The sequence below is a fragment of the Macaca thibetana genome, chromosome 16 (genome assembly GCF_024542745.1).
Source record: "Macaca thibetana thibetana isolate TM-01 chromosome 16, ASM2454274v1, whole genome shotgun sequence".
Classification (NCBI taxonomy): Eukaryota; Metazoa; Chordata; class Mammalia; order Primates; family Cercopithecidae; genus Macaca; species Macaca thibetana.
In genome coordinates, this window is record NC_065593.1 from 77,320,501 (window position 1) to 77,334,229 (window position 13,729).

The following is a 13,729-nucleotide window of genomic DNA, read 5'->3' on the forward strand; positions in this document are numbered from 1 at the left end:
CTCAATCAAAACCGCTCAACTACATGGAAACTGAATAACCTGCTCCTGAATGACTACTGGGTACATAACCAAATGAAGGCAGAAATAAAGATGTTCTTTGAAACCAATGAGAACAAAGATACAACATACCAGAATCTCTGGGACACATTTAAAGCAGTGTGTAGAGGGAAATTTATAGCACTAAATGCCCACAAGAGAAAGCTGGAAAGATCTAAAATTGACACTCTAACATCACAATTGAAAGAACTAGAGAAGCAAGAACAAACACATTCAAAAGCTAGCAGAAGGCAAGAAATAACTAAGATCAGAGCAGAACTGAAGGAGATAGAGACACAAAAAACCCTTAAAAAAATCAATGAATCCAGGAGTTGGTTTTTTGAAAAGATCAACAAAATTGATAGACCACTAGCAAGACTAATAAAGAAGAAAAGAGAGAAGAACCAACTAGACGCAGTAACACATGATAAAGGGGATATCACCACCGATCCCACAGAAATACAAACTACCATCAGAGAATACTATAAACACCTCTATGCAAATAAACTAGAAAATCTAGAAGAAATGGATAATTTCCTGGACACTTACACTCTCCCAAGACTTAACCAGGAAGAAGCGCAATTCCTGAATAGACCAATAGCAGGCTCTGAAATTGAGGCAATAATTAATAGCCTACCAAAGAAAAAAAGTCCAGGACCAGATGGATTCACAGCTGAATTTTACCAGAGGTACAAGGAGGAGCTGGTACCATTCCTTCTGAAACTATTCCAATCAATAGAAAAAAAGGGAATCCTCCCTAACTCATTTTATGAGGCCAACATCATCTTGATACCAAAGCCTGGTAGAGACACAACAAAAAAACGGAATTTTAGACCAATATCCCTGATGAACATCGATGCAAAAATCCTCAATAAAATACTGGCAAACTGAATCCAGCAGCACATCAAAAAGCTTATCCACCATGATCAAGTGGGCTTCATCCCTGGGATGCAAGGCTGGTTCAACATATGCAAATCAATAAACGTAATCCAGCATATAAACAGAACCAAAGACAAAAACCACATGATTATCTAAATAGATGCAGAAAAGGCCTTTGACAAAATTCAACAGCCCTTCATGCTAAAAACGCTGAATAAATTCGGTATTGATGGAATGTATCTCAAAATAATAAGTGCTATTTATGACAAACCCACAGCCAATATCATACTGAATGGGCAAAAACTGGAAAAATTCCCTTTGAAAACTGGCACAAGACAGGGATGCCCTCTTTCACCACTCCTATTCAACATAGTGTTGGAAGTTCTGGCTAGGGCAATCAGGCAAGAGAAAGAAATCAAGGGTATTCAGTTAGGAAAATAAGAAGTTAAATTGTACCTGTTTGCAGATGACATGATTGTATATTTAGAAAACCCCATGCTCATGGATAGGAAGAACATACCATGCTCATGGATAGGAAGAATCAATATCGTGAAAATGGCCATACTGCCCAAGTTAATTTATAGATTCAATGCCATCCCCATCAAGCTACCAATGAGTTTCTTCACAGAATTGGAAAAAACTGCTTTAAAGTTCATAAAAAGAGCCTGCATTGCCAAGACAATCCTAAGTCAAAAGAACAAAGCTGGAGGCATCACACTACCTGACTTCAAACTATACTACAAGGCTACAGTAACCAAAACAGCATGGTACTGGTACCAAAACAGAGATATAGACCAATAAGACAGAACAGAGTCCCCAGAAATAATACCACACATCTACAGCCATCTGATCTTTGACAAACCTGAGAAAAAAAGAAATGGGGAAAGGATTCCCTATTTAATAAATGGTGCTGGGAAAATTGGCTAGCCATAAGTAGAAAGCTGAAACTGGATCCTTTCCTTACTCCTTATACGAAAATTAATTCAAGATGGATCAGAGACTTAAATGTTAGACCTAATACCATAAAAACCCTAGAAGAAAATCTAGGTAATACCATTCAGAACATAGGCATGGGCAAGGACTTCATGTCTACAACACCAAAAGCAATGGCAACAAAAGCCAAAATTGACAAATGGGATCTCATTAAACTAAAGAGCTTCTGCACAGCAAAAGAAACTACCATCAGAGTGAACAGGCAACCTACAGATTGGGAGAAAATTTTTGCAATCTACCCATCTGACAAAGGGCTAATATCCAGAACCTACAAAGAACTCAAACAAATTTACAAGAAAAAAACAAACAACCCCATCGAAAAGTGGGCAAAGGATATGAACAGACACTTCTCAAAAGAAGACATTTATGCAGCCAACAGACACATGAAAAAATGCTCATCATCACTGGCCATCAGAGAAATGCAAATCAAAACCACAATGAGATACCATCTCACACCAGTTAGAATGGCAATCATTAAAAAGTCAGGAAACAACAGGTGCTGGAGAGGATGTAGAGAAATAGGAACACTTTTACACTGTTGGTGGGATTGTAAACTAGTTCAACCATTATGGAAAACAGTATGGCGATTCCTCAAGGATCTAGAACTAGAAGTACCATATGACCCAGCCATCCCATTACTGGGTATATACCCAAAGGATTATAAATCATGCTGCTATAAAGACACATGCACACGTATGTTTATTGCAGCACTATTCACAATAGCAAAGACTTGGAATCAACCCAAATGTCCATCAGTGACAGATTGGATTAAGAAAATGTGGCACATATACACCATGGAATACTATGCAGCCATAAAAAAGGATGAGTTTGTGTCCTTTGTAGGGACATGGATGCAGCTGGAAACCATCATTCTCAGCAAACTATCGCAAGAACAGAAAAACAAACACTGCATGTTCTCACTCATAGGTGGGAACTGAACAATGAGATCACTTGGACTCGGGAAGGGGAACATCATACACCGGAGCCTATTATGGGGAGGGGGGAGGGGGGAGGGATTGCATTGGGAGTTATACCTGATGTAAATGATGAGTTGATGGGTGCTGACGAGTTGATGGGTGCAGCACGCCAACATGGCACAAGTATACATATGTAACAAACCTGCATGTTATCCACATGTACCCTAGAACTTAAAGTATAATTAAAAAAAAAAAAAAAGAATATAGCTATTTACAACAATTTTCCCTTAACTTTTTTTTTTTTTTTGAGATGGAGTCTAGCTCTGTCATCCAGGCTGGAGTGCAGTGGTGAGATCTTGGCTCACTGTAACCTCTGACCCCCGGGTTCCAGCGATTCTCCCACCTCACTCTCCTAAGTAGCTGGGATTACAGGCACGCACCACCAGTCCCAGCTAATTTTTTATATATTTAGTAGAGACGGGGTTTCACCACATTGGCCAGGCTGGTCTCGAACTCCTGAGCTCCAGTGATCCATCTGCCTCAGCCTCCCAAAGTGCTGGAATTATAGGCGTGAGCCACTGTGCCCGGCCTACCTATAATTTTTCACTCACCTGTAAATGACTCTACATTTTCCATGACCTTATTCAGTTTAACCTTCTTTTCATCTGTAAGATAAGGTACAAATGAGACCAGCCATAATGACTCAGACCCAGAAAATATGCTATTAACACCTTACATTGTAGAATACAACATTAACATTCAGAAGTTTGCCCTGATTTGTTCTATAAATGTATTCATTTTCATGCCCAGATGATCATGGTAGTGAAGAATGAAGTTCCAAATATGATAACTATATAGCACAGAAGAAGAAATTAAAGTATATAAAATTCTATACACAATGGTTCTAGGAAATTTTGAAAGCATTGCTTTGACTTCCTTTCCACTTGGCCTGTCCCACTTTAGAATCCAGGAATAACCCTATGTTTGACCACTTTATTATTACAAGATTTAAAAGAAATATATTCTATAATATTGGTGTATTTATCTACCTAAAGGATCATGGCTACTTCTACATGCAACTGTTACTCAGCCCTTTCTCCATGCTTCTGACTCCCTGGCCACAAAGATTTCCAATCTTTGCTGACTCTCATTTAATTTGTGTACTTACTAGTTGATAATTCTCATCTCAAGGGCCACATCACACAACCTCCTTAAAGAATCATTCCTATCATAGTCTGTGTGGCTCTGCTTACCTCTCTTATGTGAGACAGTATGATTTGGTAGAAAGGGCAAACCTTTCAAGTTATATAGATCTGAATTGCCATCTTTACTTTTCCATTTAGTGGCCACATGGCCTCAGGCAAATCAATTAACCTTTGTGACTGATTTTCCATTTCCACATCAGATAAATTAGGATGATAATCTACTTTGCAGTTATTTTGAGGACTATTAACATACGTCAAGTACTGATTATTGTTTTTGGTATATAGTAGGCAGTTAATACTTGATAATTATTGTCTGTGGCTATTTCAATAGAGGTGATTAGTTTATATTACCAGGAATATGACAGCAGGAGAATAAGAGAAAGAGGATTGGCCAGTTTCCTGTATTAGTTACTTAATTAGTATGCAATTCTGTGTTCTTATTAATTAAATTAATATTATTTCGTGCAAATAGTCTTGCAAAATATCTGTTCAAGTGGGTAAGACTGACCTGATTTATATTAGCAAATATTTCTAGTAAAAAGACATATTAAATAAAGCAAGACTATACATAAAATTCTGAATCTGTGTGCTTTGGATCAGAAAGAAGAGAGATAGCGGTAATACATTTTTATAGTACAGTAAGGATCTTAGATAATTGGCTTTTAATTCAACATATCATTCACAATCTCAGACCCACACAATACACTATAATACTAAGGAAAGCCACTGTGTTGCTTACCAGAGAGAAGGATGCATTTTCTATTTCTTTTTCATAGGATTTTAAAAACTAGACTTTTTATATGATCAAAACAACATGCTGGAAAGGAACAACCGGTACCAGCCACTGTAAAAACGTGCCAAATTGTAAAGACCATTGATGCTATGAAGAAACTGCATCAATTAATGGGCAAAATAACCAGCTAACATCATAATGACAGGATCAAATTCACACGGGCTAAATACCCCAATTAAAAGACACAGACTGGCAAATTGGATAAAGAGTCAAGACCCATCAGTGTGCTGTATTCAGGAGACCCATCTCACGTGCAGAGACACACATAGGCTCAAAATAAAGGGATGCAGGAAGATCTACCAAGCAAAAAGTCTGAGATAATAGATTTTTTTTAGATGAATACATTTTGAAATTTTATTACAGGATCTCAGAGTTTCCTTGAAGATACAATGACATGCTCACCAGTAGTTGGCAGGTGGTTCTGCAGGTATTCAATTTCCTCATCTTCCAGCTCATAACCCATGTTTTCCAGGATAGTACCAATTTTAGAGACATTGCACTTCCCACCTTAGGAAAGAAGGAAGTGATAAAATATAGGAACTGATAGCTAAGAAAAATACTGGTTATATTCAGTCACCAATAAAAATCAAATAGAACAAATCCATTGCCAGTAATAATTTTTTTAAAAAACTGTTCAGGGCTACATAAATAAACCCTTACTGTGGAAGCCAGGAATATAATATGTTTTGCCACTCTTGTTTCAGGGGAAGCTTTCAATACTTTGGAAAAAAGGTGTATTTAGAAGAAAACTATATATTACATAATATATAATTTTATTATATACTAATTATATGTACTACTTTTTTACATTATAAATTACATATGTTTTTTTTTAAATGAACTTGATGAATTATGTTAGATAAGAATTAGAGCTCTGGACAGCAAATAGAATTTAAAACTTTTGCAAAGTATAAATTACCACATTAAATATAGTTGTATCTAAGACCTATAGGCTAATGTGACAATAAAATAGATAATCTAATTGTTATCTAATGATAAGGTCTTTTAATAGTTAAGGTAAAGCTTACAAGTCATAGTTTTACTTGCCTTATTGGGTTTTTTACTTACCAGGAAATGATTTTATATTATCAAGCAATATATTTTTATATACCTTTCCGTCATCTGTAAAATAAGGCACAGTTAAGATCAAAGAAAAAATTACAGAGACAGTCAAAAAAAGAGTAGAAAGAACATATATATATACACATACATATATATATACACACACATACATATATATATATATATAGAGAGAGAGAGAGAGAGAGAGAAAGAGATGGAATCTCACTCTGTTGCCCAGGCTAGAGTGCAGTGGCGCAATCTCAGCTCACTCTGCCTCTCAGGTTCAAGCAATTCTTCCACCTCAGCCTCCTAAGTAGCTGGGATTATAGGCATGCGCTACCATGCCCAGCTAATTTTTGTATTTTTAGTAGAGATGGGGTTTTGCCATGTTGGCCAGGCTAGTCTCGAACTCCTGACCTCAGGTGATTGCCCACCTTGGCCTCCCAAAGTGCTGGGATTACAGGTGTGAGCCACCATGCCCAGCCGCAATTTTTAAATGCAGATTTTAAAAAAGTACTTTCTTAATTTGCATTCCTACATTTCCTACAGCCACACCTCTTCATAACTAAGTCCAAAAATAAGATGAGAATAAAATTCTTAATGTGGACAGTCCATTCATTCTTATACACTGAAACAGATGTGCCTTTTCCCCACTCTGCTTTTTCCCTTTTCCTTCTCTCTGCTACTAACTAATTCAGCTTTCTTTTCTCTTTGGCCTCCTTAAGCTTTATTTAATCTCGGGGTAATGATACTCTTAATGGCAGGACTCAGGTTTGAAGATATGACAGCCTCTCAAAACTAAAAATTTAAATGTCAAATGCATAATATACTTACAACCAGAGGTTAATCTTTTTTTTTTTTTTTTTTTTTTTTTTTGATGACGTCTCACTGCATTTTGCAGGCTGGAGTGCAGTGGCACGATCTTGGCTCACTGCAACCTCTGCCTCTGTGGTTCAAGCGACTCTCCTGCCTCAGCCTCCTGAGTAACTGGGATTACAGGCACGCACCACCACGCCTGGCTAATTTTTGTAATTTTTAGTAGGGACAGGGTTTCACCATGTTGGCCAGGTTGGTCTCAAACTCCTGGCATCAGGTAATCTGCCCGCCTTGGCCTCCCAGAGTGCTGGGATTACCACCATGCCCGGACTCTTTCTGTCTTTTTATAGGAAATCAGAGGGGCCCATTTTTATGATATTCTCACATTTAAGTCCACACTAGCACAGAAATATATATCATAGTAGTGCATAAAATACCTACCAGTAATTGGCAACATTTTCATCAGGTTCCAGAGTTCCCTATTTGTGAGCTCTACTCCCATGTCTCCCAGTACTTTTTGTATGTCCTTGGCTTGAATTTTTCCTCCTTGTAAAAGATGGGAATGGAGAGACACGTAAGAATTGCCTACTGACTCAAAGTGATGAAAAGTGTTTATGCTTGTATAGTATTATCTACAGCTTTCAGATGAAGAGCACAGGAAATGGAAATTATTTCTTAAAATCTAAATAAGATCCTTTTTTATAATGCTCTTAATGACTTAGAGAACTTAACCCAGCTCATAGTAAGGGGATGTACAAGATGCTCAGTGATCTAAATATGTATGAACATCACACACCGGGGCCTATTATGGGGAGGGGGGAGGGGGGAGGGATTGCATTGGGAGTTATACCTGATGTAAATGACGGGTTGATGGGTGCTGATGAGTTGATGGGTGCAACACACCAACATGGCACAAGTATACATATGTAACAAACCTGCACGTTGTGCACATGTACCTTAGAACTTAGAGTATAATTAAAAAAAAAAAAAGCAAACAAATCAAAAAACCCTAAAAAAAAAATATATGCATAAACTGTTATGTAATCTGAATCATATTACCATCAGGTGAAATCTGTGTTACTTTTGCTTTGCCTGAATTATGAGATAGATTAGTCTCACTGACTACATTATTTGTATACCTGTCAAAGTTTTACCTTAACATTTACTGGGTTACAGTAGGTGCTTAGCAAGCATTTTGAATGAATGAATGAACACATGTGTAGCCTATTTAATCACAGTGAAATGCATCACAAAATCAAGGTTTCAGAGTGTAAGACTTGTTATAGAGGTGCAGCACCACGAAGTTGTAGCGAAAACATAAATAATTCAGTGAAATCTTCACTATTAAACCCAAATTTTAATCATTAAAAAAGTAGAAGTTAATTAGTCAATGATAGAATAAGAAAACACAATTTTAAATATGTATGTGAAAGTGAAGTATTTGCATTTTGGTTTTATATCTTTTCACAAAATGTCTTGCTCACCTGTGAATTTATTTACTTCTTTTAGTAGTTTATGCAGATCAGTCATCCCAGAAGCTAAAAAACAATCCAAAAATGCAGACAAACATAATTGCGTGCTGATTCAAAAAGACTGTCAGAGCAAAGGAATCATTTTCTTTATGATTTGTTTTAAATTATAGCCTAATAACATACATAGATAAGCATAAAATAGAGAAAATTACAAAAATGTTAACTATTAATTTCATCAATTATTCTCTCCTTCTCTCTTTTAAGATCTCAAACTTTATACACTGTGGAACATCTACTCCCTTGGGCATGGTCTCCTTACACTACGTACTACCAATTCCTAGGAACAAGATGAAAACATTTCCGTTTGGAACCTTAAGCTATTTCCCCATTGAACACTGCCCCATGCCAACATCCCCCTGTTGTACTTATTTTCTAGTAAATAGGTTCATTATATACTCAAAGATATGTTCATTACATACTCAAAATAAAAATAAATAAACGTGTTTTTAAATAAAAAGAATGTATCTACTTATTCTGTATCCCATCCAGACATCCTAACCCAGCAACTAGCATAAGACTTTATACATAGCAGTATTAAATACTTTACATTAAATGGTGGATTGGAACATATTACAATGGTACAAGTAGCTCTCAAATCATCGTATTTTTTCAAAGTTGCAGATGCAATATATTTTGGGGTAAGAAGAAAACTAGAAACTATGCACATTATTGGTATTTTGGTATTTTCTTGCCATAAAGGGTTATTTTTATTTTTTATTTTTTTCCAGACAGAGTCTCACTCTGTTACCCAGGCTGGAGAGCAGTGGTGTAATCTTGGCTCACTGCAACCTTCGCCTCCCTGGCTCAAGCAATTCTTGTGCCTTAACCACCCAAGTAACTGGGATTACAGGCATGCACCACAACACCTGGCTAATTTTTATATTTTTAGCAGAAATGGGGTTTTGCCATGTTGGCCAGGCTGGTCTCAATCTCCTGGCCTCAGGTGATCCGCCTGCCTCAACCTCCCAAAGTGGTAGGATTACAGGCATGAGCCACCGCATCTGGTCAAAAGGTTATGTTATTTATTATTATGCAATCCCATTCTTCTTTTGGGGTAGTTTCCAAAACACATTTTCCATTCATTTAGTTAGCAGATTTGCACTTTGGGGGCGCTATATATAGAACAATGTATTACATAAAACTCCTATGGAGCACAGAAAGAAAACAATATGGAAAATAGTGAAGAGATCTTAAGGGCCATGGAGGACACAGCAATAAGGTTTACCTTACATTTAATCAGAGTTACAGAAGAAACAAACCCACGGAATAAAGACAATAATGGAAGAGATGATGGCTAATAATTTTTCAGATCTGATGAAAGATTCCAATTGTCAGACTCAAAAAGCCCAGTGAATCCCAAGGAGGATAAATAAAAACAAATACATTTCCGTCTTCCATAGTGAAACTTCAAAACCTAAGACAAATGTCTTAAAGCAGCAGCAGCAGCAGCAGCAGCAGCAGCAGCAGCAGCAACAACAACAACAAAAAGATTACTCTCTCAGGAAAAATAAACATTAGAAAGCAGAAGACAGTGGAATGATATCTAAAATGTGCTAAAAGAAAATAACTGTCTACCTAGACTGCTAGGTCCAGAGAAAATATCTGTCAAAACAAGAGCAAAACAAATATATTTTTAGACCAGAAAGAAAAAAGAAGTATTTGTCACTAGCAAATCCTAAATAAAGGAAATTATTTTAGGCAGAAGAAAAGTGATCCCAAAGGGAAGGCCTGAAGTAAAAGAAAAAATGAAGAGCAAAAAATAGGTAAACATTTGGGTAAATCTGAATAAATGGTGACTTTATAAAACGTTACTACTGATACAGGTTTGCTGAATTAAAACAAAACAAGATAGTATGAATGACATAAAGAACACTAATATGGGGAAGGGGAAACATAGAGTTAAAATGTTCTTAGGTCCTTCTATTATCTAGGAGAAAATGAATTTGGGGATGCAGTAACCTGCAAATTTATATTATTTTCTTTATCAAGGTCAGCAATAGAAGTGGAGATCTGAACGACTGGGTTGATCAAAATTTGGAGGTTTTATACAGCAGGAATGACAGAGAGATTAGTTTGACAATGAAAGAAGTTAGGAAACTGTATATTGAAAGGAGATGGAGAAATCCAGGAACTAGTATTTTTGATGAAGATGAGGTATATTTCTTGGGAACAAGAGAACTGGAAGGTTAAAAAAGAAGGTAAAATATTGCTGGTTATGATTTCTAAAGTACAGGAGATGAGACCAAGGAAGGAATAATGTGAGCCAGTGCCAAAACACAGGAAGAGGGATCGGGAAGTTGGTAGATCACAAAGTTATAGAGAAATGTATAGCTGGATGAAAAGACCTTCCTATGTTATTACACTATGTACACACAAAAATAAAAAATAAAAAAGTTACTAAAATTATGTAATTAATCTGAAATTAATGATCCTTCTCAGTGGTTAATAAGCTGTTTAGCTTCTTTCAACGACAGACTTATTTTAACTCACTCTAAGACATATACCATGTACCCTGAAATTAGTGAAAATACACTAAATTAAAATGTGTTCTTACGTTAGGACTGAGTTCTTCCCTGAGTTATAAAAAGTCATATTAGCACCCAAACAGATCTAGCCTCAGGAATTCTCATGCATAAGCCTATAAATAAAATTTCCTCAAAAGGTCTAATACTGTCTATATTGCTCACCATCAACTGGTAGGTTTTGTGACAAATCTTTAAGTTCCTTATCTGGAAGCATGATTTTCACATTTTCCAAAACATTTTCCAGGTTACTAACATCAACTCTTCCACCTAAGGAAAGAATCAAGAATATGAGGGAAATTTAATGACCTTCTGAACAATACAATTTCAATTAATCCCCATGCACTATGGCTATCAGCAAAAATATCAATGACCCAAATGTTCAAGTGCATAAAGGTAGGCAAGATGGGATTAGAATTGTAACCTCTTGCCTGATCTTGAAAACCCTGCAAATTACAGATTGATTCTCTGATGAATTACTATTGTGGAGACAAAGTGAAAACATCTTTCTGGTAGGAAGGGCCTAAAAGCTCAGTTTAGTTCTTTTAGTTCCTGAAATGCCCTGAACAACTGCAATACTTAGCTTCACATTTTCTATGTAGAACCAGATTTAAATCCGCTTTTCAACTAAACTGGGCAAAAGCCAAGCTTGACAGCAAAATGAAAGACTATTTGGAAAATGCAGCTATATTTAAAAACAGCAGAATAAATATAGAATTAATTATTATGAGAGATGGTAAGACCTGTAAGAGAATAACCAGGCAGTAATACAAATTTGAGGCAGGAGGATTCTCTTCATGCTTCTTACCTTTGAATGATTTCACACCATCTAGCAATCTATTTTCAGATATAGTTCCATCATCTGCAGGAAAAGGCAAAATTCACAGCACAGATAAAGTGATACAGAGACTTAGAAAACTTGTAAAAATATATCATTTCATAAAAATATTTCTAAATGATTTGCTTTAGGAATAATTTTGATTTTTGCTGTCCCATGAGTTTGAAACCACAGAATGGAGAAAACTCTCAGAGTGCTGTGACTTAAAGTAATTATTTAATCATTTAATAGTGGCAAACAGCTTTAAAGGAATATGAACATGTCTTTTACTTTTCTTCTATGACTTTTCCTTCTTCTACTTTCCTATTCCTTCCATTTTCACATTTTTTCTTACATTTCTCAGCTCAACTTTTAGTGGTCAGGGTGGAACCACAAATAATAACAAAAATTTTTATATCCAATGGCAAGATTTCAAGAAAACAGAGTTGCTGACTCTCAAAGAAAGAACTTCTCAAAGGAAGAACAAGGTCATGCTAAAATTTCTTACACTGTCATTTTTATTTATTTATTTTATTATTATTATTTTTTTGAGACAGAGTCTCGCTCTGTCGCCCAGACTGGAGTGCAGTGGCGCATCTCCGTTCACTGCAAGCTCCGCCTCCCAGGTTCACGCCATTCTCCTGCCTCAGCCTTCCGAGTAGCTAGGACTACAGGCGTGTGCTACCATGCCCGGCTAGTTTTTTGTATTTTTAGTACAGACGGTGTTTCACCGTGTTAGCCAGGTTGGTCCCGATCTCCTGACCTCGTGATCTGCCCGCCTCGGCCTCCCAAAGTGCTGGGATTACTGGTGTGAGCCACCGCGCCCTGCCGCCATTTTTATTTTTTAAACTAGAATATCTAATAGGTATCTTTTTTCTTTTTTTTTTTTGTTAGGTTGTCTTAAGTACATAGGGCTAAACTTCTTCAAAAGGTCCAGTAGTATTTGAAGTGCTCACCATCAATTTGCAGATTTTGTACCAGTTCCAAGTATTCTTTAGGTGTGAATTCTATTCCAAGGCCTTCGAGAATATTTTTTAGATTTTCCACGTTAAGTTTTTCTCCTTCAAAAAATAGAAACGACAAGTATAGTTGACAATATTAAGAATTATCTAAGTATTCAACAATATGAAAGAAAATTGTCTTTGTTTATACATTACCATCCCTAAAAGCTGATAAAAAACAAAGGCATACCAAGACCTACTGAGTGGAGTAACTTAAAACTCATAAATGGACCAGGTGCGTTGGCTCATGCCTGTAATCCCAGCACTTTGGGAGGCTGAGGTGGGTGGATCACCTGAGATCAGGAGTTTGAGACCAGCTTGACCAACATGGAGACACGCTGTCTCTACCAAAAATACAAAATTAGCTGGGCGTGGTAGCACATGCCTGTAATCCCAGCTACTCAGGAGGCTGAGGCAGGAGAATCGCTTGAATCTGGAAGGCGGAGGTTGCGGTGGGCTGAGATCATGCCATTGCACTCCAGCCTGGGCAACAAGAGTGAAACTCCATCTCAAAAAACAAACAAAACAAAACAAACAAAAAAACTCATAAATAAATTCAGTAAAGTTGCAGGATACAAAATCAACATATAAAAATTATTAGGTGGTTGGGTGTGGTGGCTCATACGTGTAATCCTAGCACTTTGGAAGGCTGAGGCAGGAGGATCCCCTGAGCCCAGGAGTTTGAGGTCAGCCTGGGCAACACAGGGAGACCCCATCTCTACACAAAATTAAAAACAAACAAAAAAACTAGCTGGGCATGGTGGTGTGCACCTGTAGTCCCAGCTACTTGGGAGACGGAGGTGGGAGGCTCACTTGAGCCTGGGAGGTAGGATGCAGTGAGCTATGAATGCACCACTATTTTCCATCCTGGGTGACAGAGTGAGACCCTCTCTCAAAAAAGAAAAAATTAGTAGTGTTTCTATACTCCAGCTTTGGACTATTTAAAAAAGAAATGAAGAAAATAATCCCATTTACAATAACAATAACATCAAACATTTTAAAAATGGGAATAAATTTAACCAAGGATTTGAAAGATCTGTACACTGGAAGCTATAAAACACTGATGAGAGAAACTGAAGAAGACACAAATACATGCAAAGATATCCTATGTTCATGAATTGGAAGAATCAATATTGTTAAAATGTTCATCCTATTC

At 36.8% G+C, this 13,729-nt stretch overlaps 1 protein-coding gene across 50 annotated transcripts in view; it reads right to left on the reverse strand.

Moving 5' to 3' along the window:
* Nucleotides 1-13,729, reverse strand: part of LOC126939504 (uncharacterized) — a 557,395-nt gene that overhangs the window by 146,398 nt on the left and 397,268 nt on the right. For all 50 annotated transcript variants that reach the window (XM_050764859.1, XM_050764858.1, XM_050764860.1 and 47 more), the window contains 8 exons: nucleotides 12,529-12,633; nucleotides 11,564-11,617; nucleotides 10,921-11,025; nucleotides 8,186-8,239; nucleotides 7,143-7,247; nucleotides 5,892-5,945; nucleotides 5,226-5,330; nucleotides 3,437-3,490 (listed from right to left, as the gene is read on the reverse strand). In XM_050764859.1, coding sequence (XP_050620816.1) covers nucleotides 3,437-3,490; nucleotides 5,226-5,330; nucleotides 5,892-5,945; nucleotides 7,143-7,247; nucleotides 8,186-8,239; nucleotides 10,921-11,025; nucleotides 11,564-11,617; nucleotides 12,529-12,633 — 636 coding nt within the window. The remainder of the gene's footprint in view (nucleotides 1-3,436; nucleotides 3,491-5,225; nucleotides 5,331-5,891; nucleotides 5,946-7,142; nucleotides 7,248-8,185; nucleotides 8,240-10,920; nucleotides 11,026-11,563; nucleotides 11,618-12,528; nucleotides 12,634-13,729) is intronic.